We start from the raw sequence: 26,620 nt of genomic DNA, 5'->3' as shown, positions 1-26,620 counted from the left end.
CTGATAAGAAATGACATGTTAGCTGCTCACATTATACAAGCTCTACTTTTTCTTGAGAAGATCAATGACATATTGCTTCCTCAAGTTCATTGGAGCTTGATAAAATACGTGACGTTTGTGTTCTTCCGCCATGAGAATTGTAGCCACTTCCAAAGCTTCGGAAGGAGAAATTCCATCTATCTTCATCACTTCTTCTAGCACTTTGTTCGCCTTATCATCCAACAATTTTGTTCCCTTTATTCTGCTTTCGCCCAAGCACGAGCCATATTGCGTTGATGTTCTCAAATATCTCCTCAAAATTGGTTGAAACACTTTGAATAGAGCTAACTAATCCATCATCACTTACTTTACTTTGTCCCTTTCCTTTTCCCTTCAAATCTTTGAGCTTTGTTTTCTTCAAATGAGTTGGGTCATTAAACTCTTTCTTTATTGGACGCTTCCTGGAATTAGTTATTGAATTTGCATCATCTTCTTCATCACTCTCTATCATCAATGGTTCATTAGCAAACTCAAAATCCATGTTGTTGATACCTCCTACAAAAGACTCACTAGCATCTCCGGTCGCTTTATCTTTGGCATAAATTTCAACAAGTGTATCATAATAGGGAAAGAGAACCTCATATAATCCCTTTGCTTTCTTATGATTCTGTCGCATAAAAGAAAAAGGAATTAATTTCTCTTAATACATAAGCAATGCAACAGGGACTGTAGGAAAAAAAAAAAACATAAGCAATCACCCTCCTGCCCACATATAGAAACATAAATAAATAATGGTATGCCTTAGCTAGCATGCTATAAATAAAGAACACTCTCTTGCCCAAATATAGAAACATAAATAAAGAATGGTATGCCTTAGCTAGCATGCTATAAATAAAGAACACCCCTCCTGCCCAAATATAAAAACATAAATAAAGAATGGTATGCCTTAGCTAGCATGCTATAAATAAAGAACACCTTCCTACCCAAATATGAAAATATGATTTCTTAAACACTACTACATATTGCAGTATTTACAAATTTGGTAAAAAAAGTGGAGATTCATTGTTGGGAACTTAATGAAATATCCTAATCCTAGTTTTGATGATACCAAAATCAATAGGTTTCTCTTGTAATAGACTAGAATTGTTCGAACTCACATGTTAGAGTTCTTTTTCTAGTTTAGTTGTTGTTCTGAAGCCAAAGGACTGAAGACTGAAGATGCCGACTGATGTAACGATTAAGGCAAAGTCAAATACTGATATTTGACTAACCAGTCCAAGAATCAGTTACGACTGATTATTTAATGCTAGCCACGTGGATTCAGCGGACTGATACTAAAGTCAAGTATCAGTTAAACAATCTTCCTTGGACTGAACCTCTAAAGTTTAAAGGAAGACACGCACTCTAGAAGTACAGCCGCATTAAATACAGAGATCTCAGGATCGTCCTTTCTCTGCAAAGGCCACTCCTTTTGGTGACTACCTTTTTCAGAGATGTCCTATTTCCTACTCTTCAAAGTAGCCGTTCTCACCAAACAAAGGAACCTCAAAGATTGAAGCCTCAGCCCAAGTTCAAATTACTCTCTAACGGAAGAATTCTTGAAGACCATTTCAGTCAACGGATCTATTCAAGACGTCTCCTATAAATAGAGCTCGAGGATCACTTCAATCTTCACCGATTCAACTACATAAGTTGAAACGCTGCCGAATTCGTTACTCAGCATTCAAAGCCATTTCAAAGTTTGAATCGAAGAAGAGAATCACAAAGCCAAAAATCAGTCACTTCTGATTACATACATTCTCTTAGAACTTAGGCAAAAATTGTATACCCAAAGCCTAGGTATAACTGATTACAGAGAACCTGTTCTTTGTAATCTAGTTGGCAAGTTTTCGAACCTCTTTACAATCAACCGAATCGAGAGTTTGAGTTGTAAGGAGTTCAGACCAGTGTTGTGTCTCCGAAGAGATCTTAGTGCCCAGTGTGCACTAAGAGTGAGAAATCCAATCAGGTGTGTTGGTACTGAAGATAGGATCTTCAGTTGTCCAGGTTTGATGTACATCCGTAAGCGCACGCCCAGGTTTGTTGTGCACCCGTAAGCACATGCCTAGTGAAGTTGTCGGTCTGATCAACTGACCGTGGATGTAGGAAGTGTTTTTCGAACCACGTAAAAATCTCTGTGGTATTTACAGCTTTCAGTATTTACCCTTCCAGTTTATGATTCATAATTCCTGGTGGTTGTTTTCTTGTGAATTATCTGATCAATAGTTTGCATGTGTAGCTATTCGGTTTGAGACCTAGCGGAGATAACTGTTTAGCGGACTCAGGAATGTATGATATGATTTTAACCTTGAGACCTAGCGGAGATAGGTGGATCATAGAGAGCTATTCTTAGGAGCTATTGGGAGTTAGTAGATTTTCTTGAGACCTAGCGGAGATAGAGAATATACTAATCTACGATCGTTGCTGCTCTAGCGAGAGTGATTGATTAATTAAGTGATCTCTCATCATAACTGGATTAAATTGGTACATAGGATTAATAGATTAATTGCGTAGATTTAGTTAATGAATTTACTACCCTATGATCAGTTGTCTTTAATATTTGATTTTTCTATGTGCTTTTATTTGTTGCTATTTGAGTTTAGTGTTAATCGACCTCTACGTTTTGTTACCTGTCTACTACTTAAGTTTGTTTAGGAGATAGATAAAGTTATTTCGTTGTGTCAGTCCCTGTGGATACGATACTCAATTGCTGTTTATACTACGATTACATCGTGTTAGTTGCGGTATTTTTATTGCTAATAAATTAGTGATCACCTTCTTACTTGTGCTCAAACTTTCTTAAACTGAAAATTGTTTAAGTGCAAAGAGAAACTTAACTTCTGACAACGTGATTAATCTCACAGGCTATTTTAAAATAAAAGTTTTCCGCTGCGTATGTTATTAGTCTAACTGATCTATCTCTAGATAGTCAGTAAGATTCATAACATCTCTCTGTTTAACAAACTTAACTGAAGCTTTACGTGTATTAGTTAAAGTTTCTGACTTAACTGATAACTCCTTACTGAAGAGTATTCAGTATCAGTCAACAACCTTTACCTTGCTAAAACTCTTTTAACTGAAAAGGTTGTAACAGTTTGTGTTTCAAGTTTCATTTTCAAAAATAGCCTATAGGTGTATTCTCCCTCCCCCTCATACACCTATTCGAGACCCTCCAGACCTAACAATTGGTATCAGAGCAGGTTGTTCGCAAGAACAATTTTGCTTTGACCAAGTTCTACTGAACTAGATCCTGTTCTTTAAAGGTCTCAAAATCTTTTTCCCTTTTTTAAAAGTGCTTACTGCTTCTCCTATCTGTTGTTTTCTGTTTTCTTGTACTATGGAAACTAATTACTACAGTAGAGTATCCTCACTACCTATGTTTAGTATTGAAAAATACGACATATGGAAATTTTGACTTGAGAGCTTCCTCACCGCTCAACATTGCCGAATGTGGGAAATCATTACCAAAGGATCCATTATCATCACAGAGGAGATCAAAAGGGTTCCTCTGGACCCAACCAGAGATCCTTTTGATGAAGTACAAATAAAATCAAAGGCTGACTTCACCACAGAAAAAAAAGAAGCAAGATGAGCTCGACAACCTCGCCAAAAGCATCATCTCCGGCACAGTCCCAGACAAGCACGTCACCAAGATCATCAAATGCGGGACTGCAAAGGAGATGTGGGACATTCTAGAAGGAATGTGCATCGGATCAGAAGAGATAAATGAGAACAAGTTGTCAATAGCTTGTCAAAAATTCGACTCCTTCCTCATGCTAAAAAATGAATCAGTCGACGAGATGGAACTCAGATTCAACCAGATCCTGTATGAAGTTCAATCAATCTCGAAGGACAAATACACTCAACGAGAGATCAATCTGTAGATTCTACGAGCACTTCCGCAAGGAGATTGACAGATCTATGCAGTTGCTCATCAGAACAAGCCAGAATTCAACCATCTCCCAACGAACAAGCTTTTCTCGGATCTCGTGGCAAATGAGTTCGACATCCAGAGAAATCCTGAAACAAAGAAAGCTGGAGGATCAGACGAAGATGCTCCATCAGCCTCAAAAGGAGCGGCGCTAAAAGTTTCAGCAAAGGAAAGCAAAAAGCAGTCAAATGAACCAACGGAACTCAAACCAGAAGACTTCTTCAGTCAATATGCTATATTGACTAAAAGATTCAACAAGATGGAATCCAAATTCCGCAAGTACAGGAAGTTCCACAAACAACACTACAAAGGAAAAGAGAGAGAAAACAAGTCCAGATATTCCACTGATAGAAGCGGAGAAAGGAAATCATCCGCTACTGATCTAAAAGATGTGGAATGCTAGATGCAAGAAGAAAGGGCACTACAAGAAGAAATGGATTACATTATTTAATATAAAATTGATTTCCATATCAGATCCAATATCTAAGATTTATGTTTCTCTGAAACAGAAAATAACAAGACTACCGTGAGCATTTAAAACATAAATCTTCTTTGAAATTTCACACGTTGAAGATGCAGAATTCAGGTTTTGATGGCCTTTGTTCTTAATTATTATCCATCATCGTCCCTTTAAAAATTCATATCATGCATCTATTTATTCATGCATGTAATAAGTACGCACTTATTCATAATATATCTTAATTCATATTTTTAAGATCAATATTTTATTGTTCAAGATATTCAGTGTTCACATAAAAAATTCATACCTATTCATGTATATAAATAATAGAAGAAAAATAAAGAACAACACCAAAATTTGATCCGCCAAATACACACAACAAAACATGCATTAACTACTCTGAAATAATTCATGTATTCAATTATACTCCCTCCGTCCACGAAAGAACTTCCTAGGAGGGAGTGACACGCGTTTTAAGAAAAATATTATTGAATATATTAAAAGTGGAGAAAAAGTTGTTGAGTGTATTGGGAGTGGTGAAAAAATATTATAATTAATATTGGGAGTTGTGAAAAAGTGAAAGTAAGAGTTATTATAAGTGGTGGGGTATAGTCCAAAAATAGGTAGGAAGTTCTTTTGTGGACAACCCAAAAAGGAAAGATAGGAAGTTCTTTCGTGGACGGAGGGAGTATTATTAGGGGTGAGCAAAATATCCGAAATCCGAATATCCAATCCGAACCAAACCAAAATTTAAAATTTGGTTCGGATTTTCGGATCGGATCGGATTGAATTTTAAGCAAATTTCGGATTTTCGGATCGGATCGGATTGGCACTTTAAAAATCCAAAAAAATCCGAAATTCGAATTATATTTATAATATAATTAATATTATAATATTATAAATAAATATATATAATTATTAGTTTTTAAATAGTTAAATATTTCTAAATTCTAACCCTATACTCTCATTTTGGTTGATTATAATTAATGGCTTGTTAATTATGACCTTAATTTGATTGTAATTATCTAATAGGTTAGGTTGACATCTATTTCGGATTTATCGGATTTTTTCGGTTTTCGGATTTTTGTTAACATTTCGAATTTTTATTCACATTTCGGATTTTTCGGTTCGGATCGGATTTTATCCGAAATTTTTTGGATTTTTGGATTCGGATTTTCGGATAATACGGTTCGGATCGGATTGAATTTTAGGGAAATTTTGGATTTTCGGATCGGATCGGATCAGGCAAAAATCCGATCCGAAATCCGAATGCTCACCCCTAAATATTATTCATAAAATTTTTGCAAATCATTGAATATACAGAGATGTAATCATCGCAAATCTTAAATTACCAATTTATTTGCTGCTTGAGAATAGGAAACGAGAAAATAGAAGATTTGGAAGGTCAATTTCATATAGGCAATTTCATACATAAATAAAAAAATAATTCATACAAAATAATTCGTACGAAAATAAAAAATAATTCATACAATCATAGTTGAGGCTAAAATAATTCGTGCGAAAACAAAAAAAAAAATCATACAATCAGAGTTGAGGCTAAAATAATTCGTACGAAAATCAAAATAATTCATACATAAACTAAAAATAATTCGTACGTAAATAAAAAATAACTCGTACAAAAATAAAAACTAATTCAAGCCGCTTTCAGTGCCGCCGCACTTGCACATAGCTTCGCCGCCAAATCCAGACACCGAGCAGCAGTGCCGCCACCACCACTGCTCACGCCTTCTCACACCACCTCACATAGGTCTGAGAATCGCGTCGGGTTCGGGTACCCTACCCGAAAAAATCGGGTACCCAAACCCGGAATAACACCGAAAATCACTACCCGACCCCGACCCCGAAAAAAAATTGGGTACCCTAATACCCGAGTCGGGTATTCGGGTACCCTAAATTATCCGGTCAAAATCGCATTTTTCAAGTCAAACTGTGAAAATCGGGTATTTCGGGTATTAGGGTACCCGAATTACCCAATTTTGGCCTAATCGGGTATTAGGGTACCCTAATACCCGAAATACCCTATATATTTTTTTTAAATCCAAAATATAGCCCCCCTTATTTTCAATCGGGTATTCGGGTATACCCGATACCCGATTTTCAGCCGCTCAAACTACCCGATACCGAGCCCGACACCGATTTTTTCGGGTATTGGGTACCCGATACCCGATTTTTTCGGGTCGGGTAATCGGAAACTCGATACCCGAACTCTATCTTCCCACCCCTAACCTCACACCAGATATATCTGCCACGCCTCTCACATCAGGTCTCATCGTCGTTCATGCGTGCACCACCTCTATCCGCCGCTCTTACGCCAGATCCAGACGTCGAGCAGCAACGAAAACCCTTGTTTTCTTTAAGAGCTCTGTGTTGAGTGTGGGAAGATGAACAATTGATTTTTTTATTCAGAAGATATTGATTGTTTTGAGTCTACACAGCTAAACGAAATTCAAATTTTAATTCATATCCAGAAAATATAATCATTGCAAATCTTAATTTTCCTTTCTAATTGTTGCTTCAGAATCGTAACTACCATATATAAGATTTAGGGAGTCAAATTCATTTGGGCGATTATACCCTTACGTCACATATCGGTCTGCACAATTTATTTTACTAAATGCACTATACACCACATTTTAATTAAAATTCAGCCGTAGATCATGTACAATCTACGGTTATAAATTAGTCTTTTATTATAGACTAAAGAAAGTTCATTGAATAGCACCATCCTATATATATATATATATATATATATATATATAGGAAGAGGTTCTAATAAAAACCTCTTTTAAAATGAGAACTAGGAACCTAATCTTCACCATTTATTTTAATTATCCAACGGTTAAGATCAATCCACAAAAAGTCAACCGTTTTTTTCTCTTTCTTTCTTAAATCTGCCGATTTATCTCATTTCTTTAACATAAAAGGCTATTAAAGTAAATTTTGATGATGCTTTATACGGTAGTTAGTGGCCCAAAATTAAGGGATTGCATTTAATTTTTTTATTATACTAATTGATTTGTTAGTCAATTACCTTATCATTATAATGCAATAAGTAATCATAGTTCGAACTGCATAATTACCATTTACGAGTTGCACATATACGTTTAATTTAATATTTCATTTATTTGTTTGTAGTATAACATAATAATACGAGTTGCATAAAATAAATCAATTAATTTTTTTCGTTTATTACTTTGTATAACAGTATAAGTATAGTAACATAAGGTTTGATTGCTGCCTTGGGGAAAGTTTGTAATGCATAATAACCATTTATGAGTTGCACGAATACTCTTAGTTTGATGCATAATAACCAACTATGCAACTAAAACTTACCCACTATGCATCTAAAATTTTCACTTGTGCAATACAACCCACTACAAATGATTTTATAATTATATGTAGATTTCAGTCGCACGTTATGAAGTAATGCACATTTTTGAATTTTATATTTTTTACGTCATTAATTAACGCCATAATTTATTCCAACCTAACCTTGGAGAAAATATAACATATATATATTTTTGAAACATGTATAATCAATTGTCATATAAAAGATCAAGAGAAAATTAATGTAAAAGTTAATAAAATTGTTTAAGAACAACTTGTCATACGTAATCATAATTTAAAACATAATTTGTTTAGTCACAGTGTACTATTTAAATCCAAAAGTAATCCAAATATTTTTTTCATCTTCTCCCCCGGTACGGACGTGAAATTTTGGTACTATGCAGATGCACCCCTTATTACATCATCTTTGACGTAGTTATGTGACCACCCTAGCATAGTTGCACAGTATCTTGTACGATTTCTAGCCAAATGTTTTTGTGGATTTATGGGAAGTCTACATACCCAGCTGCACGAAGTCTAGCCAAATGCTTTTCTTGATTAACCATTTTAGTAGCTACTTGCTTTACCCGAGTCATATTTAATTGTGCAACAACAAAAACATATAAACTTTTATGCTATGTAACAATAAAAGCATATCTATTACATTAACATGAACAACTATGCAATTTCAGATCCAAGTGTGCAACACATTCAAGCAATTATGTAAATATAATTTTTAATGAGCAGCAATATCAAATGACGTTCTATGTAACAAATACAAATTTAAGAGCAATGAGAATAACTTAATCTATGCATTTACATTTTCATCTATGCAACACACCACACCAACTCATCAATTATGCAAATAAAATTTTTAATGAGCAACAATATCAAACGACCTTCTATGCAACACATACACATTGAGGGGCAATGAGAATAACTTATCTATGCATTTATATTTCCACATGTTCAACACACAACACCAACTCATGCAATTTCAAATTCAAGTGTGCAACACATTCAACCAACTATGTAAATAAAACTTTAAACAAGCAACAATATCAAACGACCTTCTATGCAACACATACAAATTGAGGGGCAATGAGAATAACTTAGTCTATGCATTTATATTTTCACCTATGCAACACAACACAATAACTATGCAATTTCAGAGTCAATTGTGCAACACAATCAAGCAACTATGCAATAAAAATTAACTTCAGTTGCAACAATACCAAACGGCTATATATTCAATACATATAAATTCAGGGGATTTGGGAATAACTAAAACTATGCATTTATAATTGTGAAGTGTGCAAATGCATCTACTACAACAAATTCTTCCTTTCGAGATGTATAATCTATTATCAACATACAACTATGCAATTAAAAGTGTGAAGTGTGCAACAATGTCGAAAACTTGAAATACCCGAACACCGGTTAGATTGATTGGAATGCCGCCGCTGGATGTGAAACGCCCAAAATGAAACGCCGCCGCCTTCTGTGAAAAGCCTGATTAATAGATTAATCGCCGCCGCCGCCGCCGCCGCCGGATGTGAAACACCCAATGGAACGTCGCCGCCTTGTTAGAAACGCCGGATTAATCTCTGAATCGCCTCCGCCGCCGCAGGATATGAGATTCATTTTCTGATTTGGACAAAACTCCCACAACCGCTGCCTTAAGTAAGGCGCTCACAGCTTCCCAAAACCCACACCTCCGCCGCCGGATTGCACAGAGATCCACCGATCGTTGATTTCTCGGTCGCTTCCGACGGCGGATTTTTCAGATCGCCGGATCGTTGCTTGCACAGAAGTCACCCCCTTTTTTTAAACCCTAGGTGAAAGTGTAAATGATAGTGAAACTTGAAGTGCAGAACGTGAAAATAATATAAAATTTGTTTCACATTTCTACCCTTTGAATTTCAATTACATTTAAATTAGTAATTAAATTGTGCATCTGTAGTTTAATCTCAGCCCTCTATTTTTTTAAAATCAATGATTTAGATTAGGTTCCTAGTTTTCATCTTAAGGGGGGTTTCTATATTAACCCCACCATATATATATATATATATAGGGGAGGGCTATTCAGAAAATTCCTCTTAGACTATAAACTATAAACTAATTTAAATGTATGAATTATATGTAGAACACCCATGAATCCGCTGTGTAAATGTATGAATTACGAAAATTAAATTTTTTGCTACCTATGGGGTTCGAACTCAGGACCATGAATTATTCCAACAAGGTGATGAATTAACCGTAGATCTTGATGATCAAAGGGCTGAAAATGGTTCCTATTTTATAGTCTAACTTTGATTTTTATTTTAGCCTTCCCCTATATATATATATATATATATATATATATATATATATATATATATATATAGGGAAGGGCTAAAATAAGAGCATTTCTTAAGATATAAAATAAGAATCATTTTCAGCCCTTAGATCATCAAGATCTACGGTTGATTCGTAATCCTGTTGGATAGATCTATGGTTGATTCGTAATCCTGTTGGATGGATTTATGGTCCTGAGTTCGAATCCCAAAGGTAGCAAAAATTTATTTTTCACAATCTATACCTTTATACAACAAATTCATACATGTTCTACATAAAATTCATACATTAAAAATTGCTCTTATTTCTTATTTTAAGATGTGCTCTCACGGTAGCCCACCCTTATATATATATATATATATATATATATATATATATATTTGCTCCACTAAAATTTTGAAAAACTGCGGCAACGTGAGATAAGATTGCATAATGGAGTTTGACAAAATTTAATTCCTTCTTTCTTGTCATATTAGGTATAGATTGGAGAGTGACAAAAATAAAGTAAAAAAAGAGATAGAGGAAAGAGAAATTATGTTTATGTTTCTCCACAAATTTTCTTTTATCAAAAGACTATCTCTATGAATTAGTACCATATTTTCACCTCTAGTTTCTGTTATGTCTCTATTCTGTTCGTCTCATACTGCAATAAAGAAGAACAAAAAATATGTATCACTAAGTTGAGAATTTTTTCATCTTCACAATCAATTTTTCAACTTGATGATTACAAGGTAATGCGTGGCATATATAAGTGAGCTTGAGCACGTGTCAACTTCGTATTGTTTAGCTTATCAGTTTGAGTATACTGATGCTTTCATTAATTTGTATTTTATAATGACCGGGATACACGATCGAAAACTTTTACAACTCAAATGAACAAACAAAAAATGATGAAAAACTTAACTAAGAAAATGAATAAATTAGAGACAACAAGGAGATAATAAGAACTGTTTATAAGAAGAAAACAAACTAGATGAATGCCGAGTTGAGTGGAACTCTTCCCACAAGAAAAAATTTAACCCCAGTAGTGTTCTCGGTTCCAGCGATTCTTCCCAAAAGTAAAACGGTAACGTCTCAACGAAAGTAGCGCCACAAGTCCGGCGAGCTCCCACGAACTAAACAAGAATGAAGAACTTGAGCTAATACCACTATAATGACTATTACGTATGCAACAGGACATGCAAATTTCTTTTAGTTTTTCTCCAACTACCGACTGCAAGAAGTGACCCGTATATATATAGCTTAATCATCATGTAGGGATTAACTGCACCATTAAGGTGTATTCACCTTAATTTTGACGTTTTGGGTGTTACACCATCAAGACCATAGCTGTAATTATGAGACAAGCCATTCAATTGGCAAATTTATTTTGAATTGAAAAATTCAAACTCATTTAGCATATGCTAAATACACGTATGTGGTCTCTGCATTGAAGTTATATAAACTATAACTTTAATTCTAGCATTTAAACAATTATTTGTTTAATTTGCTTTTCTTGTTTTGTGTGTTACACAAATTGGGCCAAGTAATTAAGCATTTGAGATGTTTAATTAGTTTATAAAAAATTGCAATAGGGCTACCTCTAGAATTAATCAAAATTCAAATACAATCCAATTGTCGATTCAATACCCAATATCCACGATCCGAGCCCGAACTCGTCAACGACTTCAAAACACACAATTTCTAGACATATACACCCAACAATAGCACGCCATTTCTCACTCACCAGAAATCGATTTTGAGAATTCGAGTATACCACGTACATCTACTCGCGATGTAGATAAACATTCCATAATTAATTATTCTTAAAATGGTAATACAACCATTTCCAACATATTTCAGTGCAACAAAGTTTTCGTGTTGATGGCCTGGAAAGAACCTGATCAGCTTGATATTCTGCTGATCTTTCATATTGGGATTCATTCATCAGTCTAGGACTTCAGACCTTGATTTTAGTTGGATCTTTGTCTTCAGCTAGATCTTCCATTGGGTCGTAGCAATTTATGACTTCTTCATTATACTGCATTTCAGCTAGAAACAATCTGATCCTTCAACTGTGCTTTGACCATCATTAGATTTGTATCGTTGAATTTTGACATTAATTTTTTAATAAAAATTAAATTAAAAATTGAAGATAATCTAATAGTGGTGTACATGCGCAAAAATTAAAGTAGGATACATGATTCACGCGATCAACTTTTTTTTTTTCGAGATGTTTCTTTGAAGGGGCTTTGTTTGGAGTTGTTAATTGGCCAAATAATTATTGGTGGTCTATCAACATCGCCCAATTTGATTATCATCCGTGCTTCAATTATTTTTAATATCATACCATAATATATCATTGGCTACTAGTACAAGCAACTTTTTTTGTATACTTCAAAACCAGCATTTTTTTATATGTAACTTACCAACTATGAATTATAATTATACAAAAACGAACCTCACAAAAACTTAAGTACAACCAAATGTACCGTACAATTAGGTTGATTCGCACCCAAATTCTGATCTAAACCCACATCCTGATTTAAATCGTGTAAATGACATTATTCGGTTATACAAATAACATTGCTTATAATTGACACTATTCAGTTATATAAATAACACTGTAACATTTTAAAATGTTATAGTGCCATTTAAAATATTATAGTGTCATTGATAATCTTATAGTGTCAATTATAGGAGGTATCATTTATATTTTTGAATAGTGTCAATTATACACAGTGTCATTTACAATGTTATATGTTATTTATACGCAATGTAATTTGTATAATCGAATAGTGTCATTTACACGATTTAAATCAGAATACGAGTTTAAATTAAGATACAAATTAAAGTTTGAGTGCGGATCAACCCGATTACACTGTATACTTAATTGTACCCAAGTCCACCAGAACGAAATTTATAATGCACATTTGGTCTTTGGGACAGACATGTACAATATAGCTCACTTCAGTCGTCATTTACTTTTTTCAAATAAAGCAAAATACGAATAGTGGCTGCCATTAATTTCTTCCGTTTAAAAAAGAAAAAACATGAAGAAAAAAAAGAGAGAGAACCTTTGGACCCCTTTAATTAGCTGCAATTCTGCATGCATATAAATTGCCAATTTCACTATCCACAACACACACACACATCAAATTTGATCGTTAAAACAGACACACATGGAGTTCAACGAAATCTCACCCCAGATATTCGCAGCAAACAAGAATTTCTCAATTTATACGCATCTCTACACCCATTTTCCTTCGTAGTTATTGTTTTTGTTACCAATCATAAAATCATTGGTAGAATTAATGGATTCGTGAAGAAGATTATTCTAATTTTCCTTCCCTTTAAAAAAAAAAAATTACTTGCAAATTGCGTGAAATCCTTATTTCAATGTGTTGAATTATAATGTATGTTGCATTGAAAAATATAATATGTATGTCACGTTTCAAAAGATACAATTTGGGAAAAAAGGCTTAGTTTTAATGGAAGACTTCACCAAAAACTGAGCTCTCAACTTCAGTAAAATAAGCAAAGTTCGTTGAGATATGGCAATCTCTACAGCGAAAGTCAGATTGACCTTTTCATATCAAACGCAAAATTAAAAAATTGGAGTATTTTCCTCTGTTTATAGACATAAAAGAAGCATTCACCACTCTCACATTTTGTTTTTGCAGGTCCTAATTCATCCAAAAATGGTGCATTTGTTGCTGTTTTACTTCTTGTTTGCGGCTGCAGAGGCAGAGCATCTCACATACAATGACCCTCAGCAGCCATTAGACGCAAGAATCAATGATTTGATGAGTCGAATGACACTCGCGGAAAAAATAGGGCAGATGACACAGATTTCAAAAGGAGTAGCATCACCTGAGATCATCAAGAAGCACCACATTGGTAAAACTCTTGAATTTTATTTTTGTGTTAGAGCATGATTTGATATGATATGATAACAATGGCGTTTCTAGGCAGCATCTTGATCACTCCAGGAGGCGAGCCGTCTCCACATGCCTCAGCAGAGGCATGGATGGATATGGCAGACAGTCTTCAAGAGGGCTCCCTCTCTGATCGCCTCGGGATCCCTCTCATCATAGGCGTCGACGCAATTCACGGCCACAACAACGCCTACAACGCCACCATCTTCCCCCATAATGTTGGCCTTGGAGCTACTAGGTGTGTTCATGTTCTTGTCTCAAATATGACAATTTTTTTGTAAGAAAATATGTTGCATTGGTGTTGGTTCTTGTCAGGGACCCGCGGCTCGTGGAGAGGATCGGAGCTGCAACTGCTCTCGAAGTTAGGGCTACCGGGATCCCCTACACGTTTGCACCTTGCATCGCGGTATTGATTCAAGAATTAGTCCCTTTTTTCTTGCATACAATTATGTGTAACATGGTGATGGTTTCTTAGGTTTGTCGTGATCCGAGGTGGGGCCGTTGCTACGAGAGCTACAGCGAGGATCACAGGATCGTGCAGGAGATGACCGAGATCATACCTGGTTTGCAGGGCCGCCTGCCAGCTGAGCATCAAAGAAACTTCCCTTACGTGAATGGAAGGTGTGTTTGTGTGTGAAGTTAATTTATGACTAGATTTGAAGATTTTTTCACGCTCTGAGAAGGCGATTTCTTGCTGCTAACTAGGGGTAAGATTGCGGCGTGTGCCAAGCACTTCGTGGGGGATGGAGGAACAATTGATGGGATTGATGAGTACAACACTGTGATAGACTGGGATGGCCTCAGGAGCATCCACATGCCTGCGTATCTCGACTCCATTAGAAAGGGCGTCGCCACAATCATGATCTCGTATTCCAGTTGGAATGGCAAGAAGATGCATACCAACTATGATCTCATCACTGGTTACCTCAAGAACAAGCTCAAGTTCAAAGTAGCTCTCTAAAGCCTAAAGCATCCATCTCTATGTCTATGTGATCATTTCTTGATTGTTGTGTGATGTTGCAATAGGGATTTGTGATCTCAGATTCGGAGGGGCTTGATCGCATCACAACTCCACCGCGTGCTAACTACACCTACTCTGTTGAAGCTTCTATTCATGCAGGAATAGACATGGTGATGGTTCCCTACACGTACCTCGAGTTCATCGAGGAGCTGACTAATCTGGTGAAGAAAGGGGTGATCTCAATGAGCAGGATTGATGATGCTGTTGAGAGGATTCTGAGAGTCAAGTTCATCATGGGCCTATTTGAGCAGCCATTGTCTGATCGTACGATGTTGAGGCATCTAGGAAGCCAGGTTGTGACATAAATGTGTAGGACTTTGTGTTAGCTGACGGAGTTTTAGAACTGAATCGGAACGTTGAATCCGTGCAGGAGCACAGACAGCTAGCTCGAGAAGCTGTGAGGAAATCACTAGTGCTGTTGAAGAATGGTAAGGATGGAAGCAGGCCTCTGCTTCCTCTGCCAAGGAGAGCACGGAAGGTGCTCGTTGCAGGCAGCCACGCAGACGACATTGGGAGGCAATGTGGAGGGTGGACTATGGATTGGCAAGGCCAATCTGGTAGCATCATAGCAGGTACTTGTACATTGATAAAAATCTTGAGTTAAAAAATGTGTGTGTGTGTGTTTAAGGCCTTTTTTTGTTAGGTACCACCATTTTGGGTGGTGTGAGGGATGCTGTGGACCAAGAAACTGAAGTTGTATACATAGAGAATCCGGAGAAGGCGGTTGTTGCCTCGTCTAACTTCTCCGTGGCGATAGTGGTAGTGGGGGAGGAGCCTTATGCAGAATACGAGGGCGATAACAAGGAGTTGAGGCTGAGCGAGGGGTGTTATAGGACGATCTCTAAGGTGTGTGGGGCTGTGAAGTGTGTAGTGGTGGTTGTGTCGGGTCGGCCCGTTGTGATGGAGCCGTTTGTCGAGGAGATGGATGCGTTGGTGGCTGCTTGGCTCCCGGGGAGTGAGGCTGGGGGTGTGGCTGATGTTCTGTTTGGTGAGTATGGTTTTAGTGGCAAGTTGCCGCGTACTTGGTTCAGGCGGGTCGAGCAGCTGCCAATGAACGAGGGCGACTCGGATTATGATCCGTTGTTCGCGCTCGGATTCGGGCTCACAACCGTGCCGAGTCATGGAGTTGGAGTGGCAGCAGAGTGAATGCATTTGTGTTTTGATGTTGTGTGGCTTAGGCTTCTTATTTTTGTGTTTGGTATGTGTAATTAAATTTGTTGCACTATAGTAGTAGTGTGACAATGTTGCATCTCTACTTTTTATGAAGAGAGCAACTAAGAAGTTGCTGCACAGCTCTAGTGTTGGCCTTGATCATTCTATGTGCTGCTACAATTATCAGCACTTCGTCTCTCTCTCTTTCTCAAGAAAATTGTGAATTCCATGGGTCAAAAGAGGCATATATTTGAAGGCTCGAAATTTGTTGGGCCGGGCCGACCCAAATCAAAGTGCCAATTGGGCTAACTCGTCCCACTCCTCAATGTCTATGCATAAAGTTTTTTTTTTAACGCTAGTATTATTAATTTTAAGTGCAATTAGGGATGTCAATCTTGCCCGAAACTCGTGGGTTACCCGATTAACCCGCCAATTCGAGTGAGTTAAAATTAAAAATTTTCAACCCGATAAAAATTACAATCTGATTAGTCCGGCACCCGATCGGGTCGGCCTGAAACTAACCCGAAACCCTATAGGACCGACCCAAAAATAATGTGTTTGCTTGATTATATGAAAATTTTCTCGTTATTTGATTTTCAACTTCATTACTTTGCTGATGAAAAATAGTATAATAAGATAATTTTTCCAAAAATTTATAAATATATTTTGATTCAATATTAGAAAGTTATATTGATTATTTCACTTCTCTGCATTTTTAATCCAATACATAACATAAAATAGTTAGATGTAATTATATATATATATATATATATATATATATACTTTTTAATAAAAAATATTACATCTTTATATCTCTAAAACTTGCATATTATTTATTATGTAAGTCGATGTTGAAATGTTATCTATTTATACATGTATTTATTTATTACATATATAATATTGTCAAAAGAAATATATTAATTAATTTTCTTAAAATATATTTTTGAGTCCGACTAGCCCGATGGGCTAGCCTGAAACCCAAATATTTAGGGTTAGGGTTGTAAATTTCTAATCCAATTTTTTTTTCTTCAACAACCTCTCATCTGAATAACCCATAATCTTATAGGACTAGCCCGAAATCTGATGAATTGGCGGGATTGACATCCCTAAGTGCAATGATAGAGGAGGCGTTGTTGATTTCATACGATAATGTCATATTGCTATATAAATTCTACATCAGAATAGGTAAAATCTTTTGTACGCGAGTCTTCACCATGTGAACTTCCACACACTCTTTAATAGGATATTTCGAAGTTTTTTTTATTAGTTTGTCACATTCACATATCTAATTTGATCCTATTTAGTTATATTAGATAAATGGCATTTTTACTGATAACAAATTATACTTTTATTAAATAATTTACTCTATTATCATACGGGGCAACAACAGGCCAAGTTAGGTCGATATACATAGGCGGAGCTACACTATGAGCTGGTGGGGCAATTGCCCCTCCTCAAAAAAAAAAATTATATGTATTATATTAATATATATGTATAATTACTAAAAAAAAAATAGAAATTTGCCCCACCAAAAATTTGAGAAAAAGGGGCAAAACGTGGAGATTGGAGAAAAATTGACTTTAACAAATTACATTGCTTTTTTCGTCTAACATGGAGATTGGAAAGAAGATAAAAAATAAAAATAAAAATAGAGGAAAGAGAAATTATTTTATCTCCACAAGTTTTCTTTTATCAAAAGAGCTTATGAAAATTGTTAAAAGTCGGCCTCGAAATCGAATGGGTGATCGTTGGATGAATGATTTTTTAGTTACTTATATTGAGAAAGAAATTTTGAGACAGTTCATAATGAATTGATATTAAGTCGCTTTTAAAATATGAGTAATTATAGGGATTATTGTGAAAATATTTTATTATATAAAGCTTTATAGAAGTTACTTTAAATTTTCTTTATCATGTTTTGCCCCCTCTGTCTTTAGGGGCCTGGCAGATCATACCCATGAACCTTTATGGAACACTACTTACTCTATAATCGGTTTTATAAAATCTCAATCAAATTTTTTTTGATCAGTAAAATAAAACTTTTATTGAAAGAAATGAAGAAGGCATAAAATCTCAATCAAATAAAGTGCTACTGAAAGTATGTAATTCAAATATGAAGTTATAAGCGCTAGAAGGTTAGGTGGCTTACCAGCGGAGGTAGGTGTACAAGTGGAAGTTAAATATCAACAAAATTTTCAACCAATTAATAATGTCAATCAACGTCCCCAAAATATATATATATATATATATATATATATATATATATATATATATATATATGTCAATGGATAACGCTTCCAAGTAATCTGCACCTAAGATTATCCGATTAGGTATTTGCCTAATTTAATCAAGGCACGCAATAAATAAATGATAAGAAATAGAAAAGTCACAAATCTAGAATTGTTACTTTGTTCGACCTTATTAATTATCAATTTCTGTGTATGACGTGGGTGATCTATTTAATATATTTGGGAAATGCTGAATGCACATAATATGTGCGCACATAATTGAATATTTTTGTCATTCTATAAATCTGCATAAATTATGGAATTAATACAATTTCAATTGAATTTCTAATTTACGTAATCATCCTTTGAGATAATTAAGGAATGTACAATTCGAATTTCAATCTTATATCTTTCCTTAATAATAAATTATTTATTTCCTTAAATTAAATTATGAATCAATTTTCATTATACAGCTTTATTTATCAATGATTTACATCCCATAAATTAGCTCAAACTCAACTAGAAGAATCAAGTAATTAAAATTGAAGTCAAATTATTGTTTCATATTCTTATTTAATTAGTTAGTTATTTTTCTTCAATAACGTTACATGACTAATTAATGATTTAATATGTATTGATGAAAAAATTGATGAACTCATCAACTTAACATTCTAAATTCATATTATATAGATTTAAATTCAAATTTATTATTTTACAAATTTATTATTATAATTATTATTTTGGAATATGAGAATAATTATGTTGAATGTTATGCTACAGATACCACTATTGGGTAATGTAGCAAAGGATTAGAGTGATATTTGAGAGGTAACATGTTTGAATCCGTTAGTGATAAGTACCAATTTATAGCTCATTATTAGTGTCTTTCTTTTATTTTATTTTTCTTTTGTTGCTATTTTATTTTGTGTTTTATTTTTTTGTTGAAATTAGAATTCAAAAAAATATAAATATAAATAGATGACTATAATAAATCCTTAAGCACACTCAAATCGGACTCGCTACATCGAGCCGGACCGACGGGTTTGGTCCGGACCAGACCGACTCAATAGACATATGCGGTGCGGTTCGAGTATGATTTTTAGGACCGAAAAATATTTGGGTCGGTCCAGGTCTTAACCCACTCCAACTCGCCGAACCCGGACCGACTCGTATCTTTTATAAAATAATTATTTAATTTATATATTACTAATAATATTAAGAAATAAATTAAATTTTATCTAATATAATAACTCATCTAATATCTAAACCTAATATCTGTAAGTAAATTAAGTAATCTGTGTAGTTCTGTACCGACCCGTACCTTTCACATTTTTTAATGAACTTGTTGTGCTTGAATTATTATGTAATTGATTGATTTTAATTTATGTATTTTTGTTGTAATTGTAGATTGAGAATATTTGAGACTAAGATATGTGTTTGTATGGAATTTTTTAAAGTTTTAAATCTGAAAATTGAGTGTAAAATAGGAAAAATAAAAATTTGAAATTTCAGCAGGTCGGACCCGGACCAATCTAGACCCGATATTCGGGTTCGGTGCGGTCCTGGGTGGTCGGTCCTCCCTTACAATTCGGTTCGGGTCGGTCTACGATTTGAAAATTTTTGGGTCGTTGGTCCCGACGAGTGGGTCCGATTTGATGTTCACCCCTAATAATAGGCTAGCTATATTATTTGATTATTATTACATTATAAAATAGAAATGAATTACTATAACTGAGAAAAAAATATCATAAGTTGACTACATTGAATTGATGGATTAAATCATAAAATTCTATCACATTATATTATATTTTATGAATTAGTGAAATTAAAATAGAAAATATAAAGGAATGACTATAATTACGAGAATAATGTCATACGTTGATCGATTACGCAATGTAAACAAAATATAAAGTATTACACTATAATGAATTGGTGAATTTGAAATAATAAATAAATTAAAAGGAATGAAGTACTTTAATGGTGAAAATAACATCATATGCTAGCTACAATCTTCAATTATTTCATAAAACTATAGGTTATTATGAAAAATAAGAAATTAAGGAAATTTAAATAGAATAGAAAATATAAAGGATATACTATAACTGTGGGAATAATATCATATGTTGAGCACATAAATCGACTACTCAATAAAATTATACTATAGGATATTAAATTATTATTAGAAAAAATCATAACAACTTAGTGACTATAATTGTGAGAATAATAGAATTTGTTACCTACATTCTTTGATTATTTCATATGAGTATAGGTTAAGATGAAAAAAATTCATAAAAACTTTGTGAAAATAGAAATAAAAAAATAGAAAATATAAAGAAGTTACTATAATTGTAAGAATAATACTCCCTGCGTCCCGCGAAACTTGAGCACTTTCCTTATATGACAAGTTTTTTTCCTCCTTTATTCATTTTTTTATTTTTTTCACCTATCACACATAAGACACAAAATACTAACTCTTTAAAATTTGTGTCAGAAAGAAATCGCTCAAGTTTTGCGGGACGGAGGGAGTATACTATAAGACAGTATATTATAATAAACTAGGGAACTCAAAATAAAAAATAAAAATTATTATAATTGTGAAAATAGTCTAATATCATCATTTCATAAAATTATATTATAAGATAATAGATTAAATAAATATAAAAAAAAGATAAGTATCGAAAAGAAAAAACAAAACACAAATGAAAAAGTAAGGGAAAGAAAAAGAAAAACATAGTATTAAAGTGCATTGTATAACTATAAGATATAGAGGAAAGGTTCAAGTTGTCACATTACAATGGAATATTTACAAATATTTTTAAGATAATAATATGTGGATCCATTTTTATTGAACTGAATAATTATTTGCTTAAATTAATAAATATTAAAATAATTATAAGTTAATAAGTTAAAAAATTAAGAGCAACCAAATAAAAAATAAAAAATAAAAAATATGAAGGAATAGCAAATATGATTAGAATAATTTCATACGTTAGTTACATTCTCTGATTATTTCATAAAAGTACAAGTTAATGAAAAAACCATAACAATTGTGAAATTAATGTAAAAATTAAAAAAATACAAATAAATGACTATAATATAATCATACGTTGAGCACATCGATTGATAACTACTAAAAATACACTACAGGAAAATATATCATAATAAATTAGTGAACTTAAAAAATAAAAAATAAAAACATAAAAAATTACTATAATAGCAAAAATAATGTCATGCGCTAACACACCGATCAATTAGTAAATAAAATTATCCTATAGAACATTATATCACAATAAATTAGTGGACTTGAAATAAAAAGAATTTATATAAAATAGGAAAGAATAGCTAAAATGTTAGAATAATATCATACGCTAACTGCATTCTTTCATTATTTTATAAATGTATTAATGAATAAATCATAACAAATTAGTGAAATTAGAATAAAACTTATAAAATATAAATGTATGGTTATAATTGTAGGAATAATGTCATACCTTGAGCACATCAATCCATATCTCAATAAAAATATGCTATAGGACAATATATTATAAATAAATTAGTAAATTCAAAATAATAAATTTAAAAATATATATGATTATGAAAATACATTGAGCACATCGATCAGTTACTCAATAAAATTATATCATAATAAATTTAATGTACTCAAAATTAAAAATATAAAATATGAAGGAATTATTATAATTGTAAAAATAAATTAATAAAAATAACAAAAAGAAAAAACAAAACAAAAATGAAAAAGGACATGGAAAGGAAAAACGAAACAAAAAGTATTATTCCTATATTATAAGTATAATGTATATTAAATTTTAGAATATCGTGACATTTGTTAAAGTATATTTAAAAAAATAAATTGTAGTATTATTTTATCTATGAATTTTTATTCTTAAAAGCAATATCAGTAAATATGATCATGATAAATCAAAATAATTGTATTTTAAATTAAAAAACTAACAAAATCGTGTTTGTATCTGTTGGGAACCTTGTGGAATATCCTAACCCTTGTTTTAATGATACCAAAATTCATAGGACTTAAATGTAATAGACTAGAATCGTTTTGAACTCAAGTGTTAGAGTTCGTTTCTAGTTTAGTTGCAGTGTCGAAGACTGAAGACTGAAGAATGAAGACTGAAGACTGAAGACTGGAGTTACCAACTGAAGTGTCAGTTGAAGAATCAGTTGAAGACTGATTATTTAATGCGCGTCATAGACTGATACTAAAGTCAAGTATCAGTTGAACATTCTTCCTAGGACTGATCTTTCAACGTTCAGAGGAAGCCACGTACGCTCAAAGTACAGCCGCATTAAATGCAGAGATATCTCAATATCTTATCTCTGCAGAGGTCATTCCTATCTGGTGGCTACTTTTCAGAGATGTCACATCTCCTGTCCTTCAAAGAGAGCCGTTTCCACACAGACAAGGAACCTCGAAGATTGAAGCCTCAGCCCAAATTCGAATTGTTCTCCAACGGAAGAAATCTTGAGGACGATTTACGCCAACGGATCTATTCAAGAGTTCTCCTACAAATAGCGCTCGAGGATCACTTCAATCTTCACCGATTCAACGACATAAGCTGAAGCTCTGCCGAAATAGCTACTCAGCCTAAAGCTTAACCGCTCAAAGCTTGAATCGAAGAAGAGAATTCCAAAGCCAAAATCAGTCACTGCTGATTACATACATTCTCTTAGACCCTAGGCATATATTCTGTGTACCCAGAAGCCAAAGGTCAAACTTGCTTCAAAGAACTTGTTCTTTGTAAGTATAGTTGGCACTCGTTTAAACCTCTCCCCCATAAGAGTGTTTGAGTGACTCGGAGTTCAGGAAGGTACTCTGAACTCTGAAAGGGAAGTCTGAGCACGAGGTGTGCTTAGCAGGGAAATCCTACGCGAGTTGTGTAGGTGCTGAAATCCTATACGAGGTGTGTAGGTGGGGAAACCCTACGCGAGGTGTGTAGGTGCTGAAGAGAGTTTATCTTCAGTTTACGGTTTGCAGTGCACCAGGCAAGCACTTGCGGAGTGGATTGTTGGTCTGATCAACCAGCCGTGGATGTAGGAAAGAGTTTTTCCGAACCACGTAAAAGTCTCTGTGTTATTTACAGCTTTCAGTTTTACATTCATAATTGTGCTATTTCAATTGATAAAACTGAACACTGACTAACAGCAAAGAGAAACTCTAATCCAACTATCTGCTCCACTGAGGCTATTCGAAACTAAGTTTAATTTCCGCTGCGTGTGATATCAATCTGACTGAACTATCCTCTGATAGTAAGAAAGAGAGATATCATCTCTATCGTTGCAAACACGACTGAAGCCCTTACGTGGATCAGTTAAGTTCTAGTGACTTAACTGATAACTCTTTACTGAAGAGCTTTCAGTATCAGTCGTCAACCCTGTTGGTCAAAACTATTTCGGTTAAACAGGTGTCTGGTTTGCATGCAAAGTTTCTTTTCTATCTCTGACTGAGATCCCTCTGATTGAGGTTGGTAGATAGCCAAAAATAGCCTATAGGTGTATTCCCCCCCCCATAAACCTATTCGAGACCCCCCGGACCTAACAATTGGTATCAGAGCAGGTTGTTCGCAAGAACTATCTGTCTCTGACTAGTTCCTACTTGAACTAGATCCTTTCTTAAAGGTCTCGAAGAAGTTTTACTCTTTCTTATTTTTGTGCTTGCTATTTGCTCTATCTGCTGTTATCTGTTCTCTCTTTTTTGATGGAGACTAACCACAACAGATTATCTTCTCTACCTATGTTTAGTATTGAAAAATACGACATATGGAAGTTTCGGCTTGAAAGCTTCCTCACCGCCCAACATTGCAGAATGTGGGAAGTCATCACCAGCGGTCCGATCATCATCACCGAAACTGTAAAAAGGGTTCCTAATGACATCCGTCAGGAACCTTACGATGAGGACCAGCCCAAGTCAAAGGCAGACTTCACCACAGAATAAAGGAAGCAAGATGAGTTAGACAACCTCGCCAAAAGCATCATCTCCGGCACCGTTCCCGACAAGCATGTCATGAAGATCATCAAGTGCAGAACAGCAAAGGAGATGTGGGACATTCTGGAAAGAATGTGCGTAGGTTCTGAGGAAATCAAGGAGAATAAGCTGTCCATAGCTTGCCAGAAATTTGACTCCTTCCACATGCTCAAGAATGAATCTGTCGAGGAAATGGAACAAAGATTCAATCTTATATTGAATGAAGTTCAATCCATTTCCAAAGACAAATACACTCAACGAGAAATCAACCTGAAGATTCTTCGAGCACTGCCACGTGGAGAATGGCAGATCTACTCAGTCGCTCATCAGCATAAGCCAGGATTCAGTCAGCTCCCGACAAACAAGCTTTTCTCCGATCTCATGGCAAATGAGTTCGACCTTATGAGAAATCTTGGTAACAAGAAGGCTGGAGGATCAGACGAAGATGGTCCATCAACCTCAAGAGGAGTTGCACTGAAGGCCTCGACCAGAGAAGGCAAGAAGCAGATCAAGGAGCCAACGGAACTCAACCCTGAGGACTTCTTCAGTCAATATGCCTTGTTGACTGACAGATTCAACAAGATGGAGTCCAAGTTCCGGAAGTACAGAAGGTTCCACAAGCAACACTACAAGGGAAAAGAAAGAGAAGGGGACTCCAGATATTCCACAGATCGAAGCGGAGAAAGGAAGTCAGCCGCTTACGACATCAAAGAATTGGAATGTTTTGGATGTAGAAAGAAAGGGCACTTTCGACATGAATGCCCTGATTTGACTCCAGCTGAGCGCAGGGAACTGAAAGCGAAGAAAGATCGCAGATCTTCAAAGAAGAAAGCGATGGTTGCTGATGATGCTGATTCTTCCAACGACACATCAGAATCATCCGACTTCGACAGTTCCAGCTCAGATGATGAGAGCCGAGCCCTGATGGCCAACGAATCAGAAAGTGTAGCTGACAACAGCTACAACAATGGAATGAATGGCCCAGAGGTAAAATCTCTCACAAAAACTCCATATACTGATAACTTCCTGATGCTTTCAGGAGACCACTCAGAATCTGGAGATAGCTCATCCTTTGAAACTGACAAGTTTGATCAGCTCCTGACTGATCACTGTCAGCTGAGGAAAATGTTCGAAGATCTCCTCAAGTAGAATCAGAAAATGGACAAGGAGATCAATGATGAACGAGCTAAACATCAGACAATCATCTACTTTCCGGATGAAACTTGTCTTGATCAGCTAATCATGGAGAACAGCCGACTGGAAGAAGAGCTCAGAGTCTCCAACTCAGAATGTGAAAGAGCATCTCATGAAATCAAGAGGCTCAATCACAAGCTGGAAGAAACAATCAAGAACTGCATGATGCAGTCTCCCATGATGAGCAACTTTCCATCGAAAGGACTGGTCAACAGCATCGGAGGAAAGGTTGCAGCTGCCAAAGGAAAGGATATCATGATCATCTCTAAGAATGATCCTTCTGAAATCACAACCTCAGAAGAATCAAGAGACCATGATATGGATGAAGTTCACAAGCGCAGACTGATGGCCAGATCAAATGTTCCACCTCCACGAAGCTACAGACGAGCTAAGGAGGCTCCCAACCAGATCATCTTATTGAAAAGGCTGGAAAGCAGATTTCAGTCAAAGATCCGGGAAGGAACATCAGGAGCCAAGAAGAATCTTCCTCATCAATCCAGGGGGAAGAAAGGCCACATCAGTCAGAAACTGACATCCTCAGTTCAGTTTCAGAAGGAACAACATCCATGGAGATCAAGCAATGCTGAGTCCAGTCGAGCCATGCCACTTCCTCGACGACAAGCCACTGGACGTCAGACAAATCTCCATAAGTCTACAAAGACTAAAGTATCTCAAGGAAGATACTTCGCCGAGCAAAGAAGACCTCAACCACTCATCAGACAGAACTGCTACAAGAGTGAGGCCTTCAAAAGGATTTCTCAACAGAAGAATGCTCATGTGCCACCTGAAGCGCCAACGACATCGATCAGACATCCAAAAATGCGCAAAAGATCAGCCAGACCAATTCTGAAGCAGATTTGGGTTCCAAAGGGAACTCGAACTAATATTGAAGGACTCAAAGCTTGATTGGGTGCCTGAAGCAACTCTTCCTTGCAGGTCAATGTCAGGAAACATAAAAAGAAGGAAGAGGCCAAAGCTTCAATCAGAACGTGGTATCTGGACAGTGGCTGTTCGAAGCA

At 35.2% G+C, this 26,620-nt stretch overlaps 1 protein-coding gene across 2 annotated transcripts; it reads left to right on the top strand.

The window, feature by feature from the left end:
* The first annotated feature begins 13,141 nt into the window (after nt 1-13,141).
* Nucleotides 13,142-16,535, top strand: LOC131022769 (uncharacterized). Of its 2 annotated transcripts, none has more exons than XM_057952293.1 (8): nt 13,142-13,973; nt 14,045-14,249; nt 14,327-14,417; nt 14,487-14,632; nt 14,717-14,960; nt 15,038-15,325; nt 15,403-15,604; nt 15,676-16,535. In XM_057952293.1, the coding sequence occupies exons 1-8, from the start codon at nt 13,775-13,777 to the stop codon at nt 16,176-16,178; spliced, it is 1,878 nt and encodes a 625-aa protein (XP_057808276.1). In that variant the 5' UTR covers nt 13,142-13,774; the 3' UTR covers nt 16,179-16,535. The 2 variants fall into 2 exon arrangements, with proteins under 2 accessions (XP_057808276.1, XP_057808281.1); XM_057952298.1 differs by having other exon boundaries at nt 13,833-13,973; nt 14,049-14,249.
* The last annotated feature ends 10,085 nt before the right edge of the window (nt 16,536-26,620 follow it).

Source organism: Salvia miltiorrhiza, chromosome 1, assembly GCF_028751815.1.
Source record: "Salvia miltiorrhiza cultivar Shanhuang (shh) chromosome 1, IMPLAD_Smil_shh, whole genome shotgun sequence".
Lineage (NCBI taxonomy): Eukaryota > Viridiplantae > Streptophyta > Magnoliopsida > Lamiales > Lamiaceae > Salvia > Salvia miltiorrhiza.
Note: the sequence above shows the minus strand (reverse complement) of the source record. Positions and strands in the feature narration are given on the sequence as shown.

Bases quoted from the DNA above. Each gene is read 5' to 3' on its own strand.
- LOC131022769 (XM_057952293.1), top strand. From the start codon at position 13,775: ATGGTGCATTTGTTGCTGTTTTACTTCTTGTTTGCGGCTGCAGAGGCA. The intron at 13,974-14,044 runs GTAAAACTCTTG...TGGCGTTTCTAG, and splicing joins CATCAAGAAGCACCACATTG to GCAGCATCTTGATCACTCCA. The intron at 15,605-15,675 runs GTACTTGTACAT...TTTTTTTGTTAG, and splicing joins ATCTGGTAGCATCATAGCAG to GTACCACCATTTTGGGTGGT.